Source organism: Mixophyes fleayi, chromosome 11, assembly GCF_038048845.1.
Source record: "Mixophyes fleayi isolate aMixFle1 chromosome 11, aMixFle1.hap1, whole genome shotgun sequence".
Taxonomy (NCBI): Eukaryota; Metazoa; Chordata; class Amphibia; order Anura; family Limnodynastidae; genus Mixophyes; species Mixophyes fleayi.
This window is the reverse complement of record NC_134412.1, coordinates 89,378,160-89,389,755: the sequence shown is the minus strand read 5'-3', so window position 1 is coordinate 89,389,755 and position 11,596 is coordinate 89,378,160. Positions and strand designations below refer to the sequence as shown.

At 41.7% G+C, this 11,596-nt stretch overlaps 1 protein-coding gene across 1 annotated transcript; it reads right to left on the bottom strand.

Annotated features, from left to right (window-relative positions):
* Positions 1-935: 935 nt before the first annotated feature.
* CHMP2A (charged multivesicular body protein 2A) lies at positions 936-8,576 on the bottom strand. The gene is made up of 6 exons (XM_075190173.1): positions 8,433-8,576; positions 6,827-7,009; positions 5,634-5,813; positions 5,119-5,249; positions 4,183-4,244; positions 936-3,167 (listed from the first exon to the last, which is right to left on the bottom strand). Exons 2-6 carry the CDS (start codon positions 6,992-6,994, stop codon positions 3,046-3,048), a joined length of 663 nt encoding a protein of 220 aa, XP_075046274.1. The 5' UTR covers positions 6,995-7,009; positions 8,433-8,576; the 3' UTR covers positions 936-3,045.
* Positions 8,577-11,596: the final 3,020 nt, after the last annotated feature.

The window sequence follows — 11,596 nt, the reverse complement described above, 5'->3', positions numbered from 1 at the left end:
TATGATCATTGTGTTTAGTTTTATTTTGTTTTGGGTTTTTTTCTAAATAAAAAACAAAATCACACAGCTCAATGTCAGTTTATGAAGTGAAAACCTTCCCAGCCAGCAGGTTACTCCTGCCTACCCTCCTACGGGATGCCAGTTTTCACAAGTCTCCTGATTTTCAAAGATGGAAAGAGAGTGCCATCAGCAGATCAGAGGTACGGTTTGGGCAGATCAAAGGCGTGGCCGGTCTTGTCCAATAGGAAATGTGAGCTATGCTTGCTTGGAAAACTTGAGAATACACAGATATGTATTTAAAGTTGACCTGTCACTCTCTCCCAGAAGGGGAGACATTTTTTAGGCTGAACCAACGTCCTTGAGAACGAGCCTATCGGTTCATAAGTGCCTCAGAATCCTTTAAATTGCAGATTGTCTAATGGGATCTGATACAGGTCAAAAACCCACGTCTGGAGGTATTTCAATTGCTGACCTCACTGCTCCTGTGTATGAATCGATCAATCCACACAGTGTATTTCTGTAGAACAAGTCTGCCAAGCTGTCAGTCACTCTCTGTCTGTTCTATTAGAGAAGCACATCCCCCCTAACAGGGCAGCCTGCTGCCAAGGATTTAAAAGGCATTGGATAGATTTAGTATATACAAATCACTTATTTCATATTTATTATTCAGATCAGTAATAAACAGCCTTCTGTGTATGTCAACGTGAAGTAATAGCTTTAATTGCCCTTTACATAACCTATTTCAGAAACACGCCCTTCTCTGAATAGCACAGATTACCTCACACTCAGGACACGGGACACATGACCATTAAACAATGCTTTATAACTGGATAACCAGGCCCGGCCAGTCCCTAAACAGGTGAGGTAACTATCTGATACTTCAGAATATTCCAGTGGATTAATGAGCGATAGAAGAAGCAGGAAATCGCATTGGATAGAATAATCAAAATAACATTTTACTTCTCATACAAATAGATAGCAACCATTCACTGAGAGACCAGCAGTTCTAATCTCACACAAGGTCTGTATATGAGCGGAGTCACCGTGATTTAGCCTTTTACATACGGAAATGTGCAACAACCATAAAAACAAACATTGTAGGCTAAAAATATACAGTACTTCTATAATAAGTACCTAGCATTTTACACACGGAGTAATACACAATCTCCATTACGGGTTGGGATTTTACAAAGTTTGCAATAGTTTCAGTTTTAGACCCATTATAAGTGTTGAACAGATACAAGATGTCAGATAAAACACCCAACGTATGAATTTTACACATTTAGGGCCATGTATGAATACAGAAATCTACATTACATGCACATAATTAGGTTGCACCCACCATCTAAACACAGTATAGGAAGACATTTTTGGGAGCACAATCAATGTTCATGTGAACGCAGCCTATCAACCCTCTATAAACCGGTGAGATCGCTGGTTCCCGATGAATTAATAGGCTGCACTCTCATGACATTGGTTCAGCCATTTTGTACTTCATTGCCAGTGGTTCCCGGTGAAGCGATTCAGCTGACAAGATGGCTGCCTACAACGTGCGAGTGCAACAAGGGATGGTAAATATAGTCAAAATGAATTCTGAATTCCCTTCCAGGGGTAAGTATTATGAACGAGAAGAACTAGAATTACTCTGTGACCTATTCTCAGATTAGAGTTTTTGTAGTTATTATCCGGTATATGACTTTACCCAGATACAACACAGATAAATTAGGTAGCTTTCATAAATAACACCGATTGTCATTCGTTGCTTCACAGAAACGTGGTGATTGAAAAGGAGAGGAAATTATATTAGGCTACATCATATTAAAACTGTACAGCCAAATACCCCAAACGATCTAACCGATGAGCAGTTTTATGATCATTTCTAACAACCATTGTTCTTTTAAAACAGGGATGTAATTATAATTATGCAATAATGAGTAAAACACTGCCAAGAAAATTGTAGTATAAATATATCACCACTAATAACTTTAGGTTTTCCAGATCTAGTCAGACGTATGCACCTCTATTTGAAAAGATTATCTCTGAATGTTAGACGTGGCGGCCATTTTGTCTCTATCCAGTTGGAAGTGAAAAAAAAAAAAAAAACCTGCTTCACTTCAAACTGGATTCTTAAAGAACAAATACTACAAATCAGATGGTTTCCATGATAAATAATCAAATTACTATAGAATATGAAGGTAATTTGGTGCTAAATCATTAAAGGAAAACAAAGCTGATGTGAATTGCAACCAGTAGCAACTGACCAGACCTTACCTTTGACCAATCTAGTGCTAGTCTAACGAAGACTCTGATTGGTTGCTATTCGGTACCAGGCTTCGGCCATTTGGATAATAGCATTTTGTAGATGGTAGACATTAAAGACGGGGATGGGAGCTGGAGACGGTTAGAAATATAAGTGACATCATGTGGATTTCTTATTTAGTAATAAGGTGTTTTATTAAGAGTAAAACATATTTTACAAACCTGCATCTGTACATGTGCCTATTAGGAAACAAACAGCGTTTACCCACTACAGAGCCCAGTCCGCCCACGGGACCCTCAGTTACCACAGGTGGCTCTAACTGCGCCATTAACAACAGGGCCAATCATGCCATTACTCTGTAGTGAATAACAACAAAGGGGGAACAAAGCCTCTGGTTCCCCAGACAAGACTATATTTATAAAGAACATGTGCTGCCCTATGAAGGTTTAACGTAGGAACGCAAAAATTGTCTCAAGCAGCCTGCAAAAAAAATAAAAAAGAGGAACGGTCTTCTCTTTCCGATATAGTTACTACAAGGAGCGGTGTGGATGGGAGTGTGTGCGGCACGGGAGATATCGGGAATAGGCAAAGGCTGGCACTAGCGTTGAACACCCTGCATAAGTCGGATTAAGGCCGACAGTAGGCCAACAATTTTAAATTCCAACATTGGGATTTTCGATCTCTCGGACAATGATGTCCGTGCCACTAAACTACATTTCCCCATCCAGAACACAGAAAAAATAAAGATAAAACTCAACAGTCTGTGTAGAATAGTGCTTGACAAGTTAGTCCCGTCGCAGATTGTTCAGGCGCTCCTCCAAATCTGCATCAGCGTCGGCCAAAGCGGCGGTGGGCTCTCCTTTCTTCGCTCCGGCCACACTAAGTGAGCCACCGGTGGAGGGCAGGTCTGCAAGACACAGAGAAGTCATCAGAAGACCAAATTATTGCAACTACTATCAAAGATAACCCGAGAATATATCATATCTTTATTTGGATTAAAAACGGTCCAAATTTTACACATCAGACATCGCTCCCTCTAAAATGTGAGCTTACTTCAAATGGTTCCATTGACAAAGAGGCTTTGATAGTTCCCCTAACCTCATTGGTACTTCAAGCCATCAAGTGAACCCACGAGTGGGTTGGGGGAGTGACACGATTGACACTGAGCATCATAGGAATTTAACAGCACAGGGAGTAATAAATCTGGGTGAATTGTTGCTTTTCGCCTGGGAAACTGTAAACACACAGAGTGTGCAGCTATGTTGGGGAAATCCTAGAAGTTTTGTTGTTTAAACATTGTCCTCTATTCTCAGAGGCTCTGAATAACTAAGTTTTAGGTGTTTATTAAGTAAACCCATTACTGTAGAAACAACGTCAACTAGTGCAGTGTGCAACACAGTGGCTGAGTGGAAATGCATGCATTTACCTGAAGTATACAGCTGGCTAGTGTACCAGTCTAATAATGCTATGCCCATAGTTTAATCTGTTGTATGAGCGGGAGTCTCCTGTGTCTCTTGATACTCACTCGAATGCTGCCACATAAAACGTGGTACCACACTTGTGCATATTCAGGGTGATCATGCAGATGCACACAGACTGGTTTACTTGGTCTACGGCTGGCAAAGCTGTGGCTCTCCAGGTGTTGTGTAACTACAAGTGCCAGCATGATTTGCCAGCTGGCTATCTACTGGCAAAGCATGCTGGGACTTTAGCTCCGCAACACCTGGAGAACCACGGGTTGGCCAGGCCTGATCCTTGCCTCATAGCCTCTTTGTAAGGCGCTATAACCAGGTCATGTACAGTGAGATCTTACCTGGTCAGTATGAATGACAGTCACTGGATAAGCTCACCATAAACCACTCAGCAGGAGGAGGAAAAGGAACATATGTAGGAGAAGGGCTTATTTTCTAATAAATACTCACTGGACAGCTCATCTGTCAGGTTCAGACCCAGTTCGTCCAGGACCTGGGACACCACAGCGTCACTAGAGAGAAAAGATCAGAGCCATTAACTCTGCAACTTATCTGTATTTCATCTCAGCTGCAGCCCTACAGGGGGCTAAGTAAGACCAGAGAACAACGCTGACTGCAATATCTGTAGTATGGTCATATTATGAACAACGTGCTCCCACAGGTATCCGATGTATCCATATCACACGGTCAGTGGATGGGAAGACGCCAATCAACGATGGAGCAGGTCTGGATTTTGGGCGTAGGGCTGAACAGCTCCGACGAGTTTTTCTTGGGACGCAACAGACCCTCAGTATCCCACAACAACAACACGTGAGCGACCAGACTCCTGCAACTTGACTATTGCAGACAGAAGACTGTTACACCCAAGCAGCTCTTTCACTATCTCTTTTATGTCAGTCTGTCTTTCTCGTCCCCACTCAATTCTCTATCCGCCTGTTCTCTATCCGCCTGTTCTCTATCCGCCTGTTCTCTATCCGCCTGTTCTCTATCCGCCTGTTCTCTATCCGCCTGTTCTCTATCCGCCTGTTCTCTATCCGCCTGTTCTCTATCCGCCTGTTCTCTATCCGCCTGTTCTCTATCCTTCTATTGGTGGTTAACACATAAAAACACATCAGCTAGTTAATGATAGTACAGCTACCTGTTACAGCACAGGAAAAAGTGACAACGGAGACAAAAGTCACAAAAAGCTACAGAGAAGAACCATTGATCTACCATGCAGAGACTTATCCCAATAATCAAATTAAAAATATAGATTTAAAATGCTATAAAGTAACACACATACCCTTCTTTAATCCATTTGCAATCTTAAATATAAACTATTCTTTAATCAATTTGAATTTGGTGTCCCCTTTAAATAAAGGATGAGAATATATACAAGGTACATACGTCTCTTCTTCATCATCTTCATCGCCCATTGCATCATCAATGGCGTCATTCATCATCTCCTCCTTCATGTCCATAATTTCAGACTGTTTCTCGAATTCCATCATTATTTTCTGGATCTGGGGCAATTTCAGCTACAAGAAAATGCAGGAAAAGTAGAATTTCATATCAGAAGACCAGAAAAGAAGACATTCTTAATTTATCAACGTCATGTACATATAAACAGCACACTGTAAGCTCAACAGGAAAAGAAGCGAACCAACAACGCTTAGAGTAAAGGGAAATCATATGTAAAATCCCCTATGAGCATAGAGGATGATGGGTGAACAGTGGTCCTGGGTATAAACCCCCTCCCACAATTCTAATACCTGCGGAAATGGCCGGAGGGGGCCGTGATTGCATTTAGCTCTCGTCAATACACGTATTGAGGACTTGTCTATAAAGATTCTTGGAAAGGACACAAAATAACTCGCGTCAAGATTGCGACACCCCACGGTACAGGTGAATGGCTACCTCACCTGTCTGTTCATGGTAGCCATGGCTTTGGTCACCCCTTTCATAGCCTGAGCCATGGAATTGTTAGACTTCAGGGTCTGGATCTTCAGCGACACAGCCTGGATGTTTGCCCGCATCAATATGAACTTCTTGACATAGCGGCGAGTACGCACCAAATCCTTAGCCATAATTTTAACAGCGTCCTGATAGAAGAGAAGATTAAAATAAGAAGCATGTCATTAACAGAGATACTAGTAATACTGGAAAACTATAAATGTACGGGTAAATAAAAGCTACTTTCACACTTTAGTCAAATATTACTCTCCAGCACTGTAATTGCTATTTATTTATAATATTTGGCTGCTAGCTGAGATATTTAACATCATGGTAAAACATACGTACTGCAACCCATAGCAAGAAGATATCTGCTTTCATAACATGCACCCGACTCATCAAACCTACTTTATGTTATTTGTTTACAGTACATTCAGACTATTTGTGTCACGTTAGTAAATAGTCCTTTTATTTGGATGTATTTGTCCTTCTATAGGTAGCCATTTCAAGTTGAGGGGTAGATTAAATGTGATGTCAGAGCAGAAAATCCCCTACAACTCAATAGTTTACCTGTCTATACTATATCAGTATTAGCAGCCTATCAATTCACCAAGGACCAGTGACATCACAGTCATTAATATTCATGACAGTGCAGCCTATCAATTCACTAGGAACGAGTGACATCACAGAGTCATTAATATTCATGACAATGCAGCCTATCAATTCACCAAAGACCAGTGGCATCACAGTCATTAATATTCATGACAGTGCAGCCTATCAATTCACCAAGGACCAGTGACATCACAGTCATTAATATTCATGACAGTGCAGCCTATCAATTCACCAAGGACCAGTGACATCACAGCATCATCAATATTCATGACAGTGCAGCCTATCAATTCACCAATTACCAGTGACATCACAAGGTCATAGTGTGACAGATGTCACTAGTTCCAAGTAAATCAATAATCTACATTCTCATGAATATTGGTTAAGCTCATAAAATTGCTGCATCCACTGTATGTAGGTTGCAAACTCAATACAATTTAACCTGTGGGTATACAATATATTATATAAAAAAAACAAACAGTAGAAATACCACACAAACTGAATAATGAGACGTGCGTGATTTCACCCATTTTTAGATACTCTTAAGTCTCACCATTTGACCCTGTTTCGCCATTTTCTTGATGTCTCCAATTATTTTCTTTTCCTGTTGCTCAAGTTTCTGCCTTTCCCGATCAAGCTCTCTCATGGCGCGGGTGAGAGCGCGCTGGTTCTGCCGCAGCATCTCCTCTGGGGTTTTCCGGCGTCCAAATAAAAAATCCATATTTGCTTCTCAGATCTGCGGAGACAAGACATTAAAAGCGTATTATGGGCACTGCTAGATTTCTCGTGTAAGAGCAAGTATAGTCTTAAAGAGTATCAGCACCATGACAACTGTTTAAGCATATTTTACTATCTATGAAAAAAACATATCTGTTTGAACCAGAGAATGAATTTAATTTGGGATAAATGAAAAAAAATCAAAGCTGTAAAATTTTCTTTGTGCTAGGCCAGTGTTGGCTAACCTGTGACACTCCAGGTGTTGTGAAACTACAAGTCCCAGCATACCCTTCCAGCAATAAGCTGCTATATGTTGGCAAAGCATGCTGGGACTTGTAGTTTCACAAACACCTGGAGTGTCACAGGTTAGCCAACACTGTGCTATACTGCAACTCCAGTTAAAAATACTGTCTAGCACCTTTCTTCAAGTGAAGAATTGAAATACTAAAATAAAAGGTATTCAACTCAGCAATAACAATGGACCTGCAGCATATAAGAGGGGACTACCTCTAAGAGACAGGGGGTTCTTCCATTTAATGTGATCAAAGTAAAACACTTGTAGTAGATAAATTGTTACCACAAGCTAGCATTATATTATTTGATTTGCTTGAAATTCCAGACATTACCGATACTATTACTGGATAGTTTTTGTTATTCTTCCTTGTTATTCTACTCTTTCAGCGTCATCAACTTGGATGATTTTAAAGACACAACATCTGCTGTGTACAGTAAAACAAATTTTATATTTGTTTATTTATTTTTTTAACTTCTTTATGATGGCAACTTAATATTAAATATTTTCAGTAATCGTGAGTTTTACAGTAATACATTATTCCAACACCATGTTTATTATCTATGGCGTCTACGCTGTCACCGGTGTTCAAAGGAGTCTAACTTTACCTTTGCAGTCTGGTTGGGCCGAAATGCAAAATGTAGACTTAACCTCATGTGTCAAACTCCCCTTGTCCCATAGATTGTAAGCTTGCGAGCAGGGCCTTCTCACCTCTTTGTCTGTTTTACCCAGTTTGTTTATTAGTTTACTATGTTTGTCCCCAAATGTAAAGCGCTACGGAATATGTTGGCGCTATATAAATAAATGATGATGATGATGATGAACCATTGCTGTATTGTTAGAACACTTAATTGTGGATCTTAGCACCTATTATACATAAGGTTAAGTATTACTTTAGCTTTTATTTTATTTTTCTCTCCTATTATAAAGACAATACAGACCCTATGTCCCCTCCCTGCTATACCCCCAGGGAGGGTCTGCCCTATTGGGTGGGATAAGTGGGTACAGGACCCCCAGGGCTGACATATTAGGTCAGACTTGGCCAGGCACTACCTGTCCAGCTGCTGTGGAACTACAAGTCCCAGCATACACCCCGTGACCCCAACACATACCCCTAGTGTACAGTGGAGGGCACAGGGGGGTAACTCACCTCTGCCCGGGGACGGTGGATCAGTAACTGCTCCTCTCTCTCTCTCGCTCTCTTCCTGTTTGGCCGGTCTGTGACGTCACGATCACGAGTGGACGTGGGAGCGCCGCCGCCGCGTCACTGCTGGTCACAGTGAGCTGTCTGCGAGGTGAGACTCTAATCTGACAGCTCCGGACACTAGGAGAGAAACAGTATGATATTGTGCTGTACTCGCCTGTACAGTCTGCTGCCCGTTTCCCCGAACTGAAAGTGGTCTTCAGGAAAATGGCCGCCGCCAGAGAAGAGTTCACTTTTCTCTCTAGTGGTGAATGGCTCATGACTGAGTGGTGAGCCCAGTTGTATTGTTTGTTTGAGTCATTGCTGTCATTTCCCCTGATTGACAGATACAGTCTTGGGTTATAAAGACCTTGGTACTGTGTATTTTATTTTTATATTTTACCTGGAAGCTTCTGCTTGCTATATCCTGGGATAAATTAAATATTTGATGTGAAAAATTAAACTTCAGTCTATAAATAGGAGCAGCACCCATCATAGTACCAGAATGGTGGACATGGGCTCATGGGCAGCACAGCGGTTAGCATTGCTGCCTCCCAATGCTGGTGTCGCGAGCTTGATTCCCAACCGGCCCCATGTCCGCATGGACTTTGTATGTTCTCCCCGTGTTTGCGTGGGTTTCTTCCGAGTGCTCCAGTTCCCTCTTGCACTCCACAGACATACATGGTAGATTGACTGGCTACTGATTATAATGGACCCTAGCGTGTGCTTGGGTGTTAGGGAACTTAGACTGTAAGCTCCTGTGGGGCAGGGATGGATGTGAATAATAAATAATCTCTGTACAATATAAACAATAACAATGGCTTTGGGCATCATGGAGCGCTGGAAGACTGAATTATACTGATGGATCGGTGGGCACGTGGAGCCACCTGAACGTATTAGACCCCAAACTGGAAGCTGCAGCAGACCAGGACCAGGACTCAATGTGCTGAAAATCAAATTGTTTCTTTAAAAATACGGGTTAAAGAGCAGGTAAAGCACCTATTTGACATTAAAGGCATACTAACACAGCTATAGCATTCCCTTATAATTCATCAAAATGTTGTTATAAAGAAACACATTTAGATAAAATATTGTACAAAAAGGCTTCCTGTACATCCTGTAACATCGTCTGCTACTAGTGTAAGGTAAACAGCTTACTTGAAGCGCCATCATCGTTCAATAATACCTTGTGTGTGTGTGTGTGCGCTCTAATGCTCCAACAACCTCCATCCACACCACTCCCTTATTGTAGACAGAAATACTGTAGTGTCCTATCCATACCTCTCAACTTTGAATGTTAGCCAACTCTCTTGAGAGGGGGGGGGGGTAGAAGGGACCATCGAGGATCACTTATGGGCGATACTTTACTTTTTGCCAGGTTAATCCTGAACAATATAAAGTACCTCAATATGTCATATCTGAAAACTTACATTTTGGGGGTTCAGTAGTCCTTTAGATTGGTTTTTAATACACTTAAACCAATTTGAATTTGTGTTGTGCTTTATACAATATCAGTCAGGAAAAGAAATCAACACATTTTTCCTAAGTGGTAACGTATAAACCATGGAAGGCATTTATTTGTATAGGGAACTTTGTTGTTGATTTGAGTACGTCTGTCTTGATCAGACTAAAGTGGTTCTGAATTACACTTTGTTTTTCAATTTGCAAAACTTTGTGAAACTAGATGACAATCATAAAGTATTAAATAGATACAGACGTGTGTCCCAATGTTGAAGAAACACAAAGTTGCGGTGTCAAAGGGCAAGTGCTGGCCCGGCGCTCCCATTAGGCAAGGTTAGGCACTTGCCTAGGGCGCCAGGCTCTGGAGGGCGCCACAAGAATGTAAATTACTTTAAAACTGTGCAGCGACCGCTGACCATACCTGTCACGGCCGCCGCACAGCATTCAGATGCACGGGGGAGGGGGGAGAGGCTATTGCTCACCACTGCCGCCTCTCTGCTCCGTCTCCTCCCCTCCACTTACTAGTGTCAGTGAGTGGAGGGGAAGAGACGGAGCAGAGAGGCGGCGGTGTGACAAGGTAAGGAAAGACGGGGTGAGGGGGGCGCTGGCGCCGATTTTTTCAAAATGCCTAGGGCGCCATGGACCCTAGCACCGGCCCTGGGCAAGTGTGTGACACGTTGAGAAACAAGTGTCTGTGTGCGAGGGGGGCAGGGTCTGCAGCTAATTTTAATGTTGTGTGTTTGAGAGCACTACTTATAAAGGCAAATACATACAAGTTTTATTAAACACATATAGCGTTGCCCACGGTGATAGAGGTGTTTGCTTTCAGTCTAAAGTGCAATAGAAAAATGCCATTTAAAATGTTATGGGTTGTGATGGACAGCACCCCCGTATTTTTTATAAATACCTTTGAGATAAAATGCACTCTCTTTGAAAACTGTTGCAATTTATAGATTAAGCAACTCATTTTACAGCAATGCTTCCCGTACCTGCTGGTCAGTCCCGCACATTGGCTCAGAAGTAATTGGACACATTCCTCTTTAAAGACTTGGATTAAGTAACTGATCTTTTGCCCAACTCTGTATGAACTGCTCATTTCAGGTCATAAGATTGCAGTTGAGTCAGCACTTCATGTCAGTCATTTAAAAAAAAAATTCTACTGCAGCCATTGTGTTGTGGATTTGTGCGTTTGGGGCAGATGACGTTCTCCATGACCCACATCCCGGGCTGGTACATTCTTAGCCTCTATTACTGGGGTTCTTTGTTACCTCTTGGAATACAGCACACCTAGTCATTTTAATAGTGAAACACTAACACACATCCAAGGGTCTTCCACTTTATTGGCATATCTGACTTTATTTGCTAATTGTGTAATCAGGGTCTGATGGTTTATTGCAATACATTAGGGTAAATTCCTGCAGGAATGCAGCTAATTCTAAGGAGAATACAATCTTTCTAAAGCTGGGTGTACACTGAAATATCAGCCAATGAACAATTTATCGGTGCAAGTTGCCCTACAACTAGTATAATAATCAGTCATCAAATCAGAACATCAGGTAAGTTGTAAAGTGTGGTAGATGGACAATTATTAACCTGTGTGTGGGGTCAGGTTCCAAAAGCGCCAACAGACACCATACGCTGACATTCTGGATAGTAGCCCCGTTTCTCAG

Excerpts from the sequence above, each read along its gene's own strand:
- CHMP2A (XM_075190173.1), bottom strand. The coding sequence starts at position 6,994 with ATGGATTTTTTATTTGGACGCCGGAAAACCCCAGAGGAGATGCTGCGG. Across the intron at positions 5,250-5,633 it reads TGGCTACCATGAACAGACAG|CTGAAATTGCCCCAGATCCA; the intron begins GTGAGGTAGCCA and ends ATTTTCTTGTAG. Across the intron at positions 3,168-4,182 it reads CCTGACAGATGAGCTGTCCA|ACCTGCCCTCCACCGGTGGC; the intron begins GTGAGTATTTAT and ends TGTGTCTTGCAG.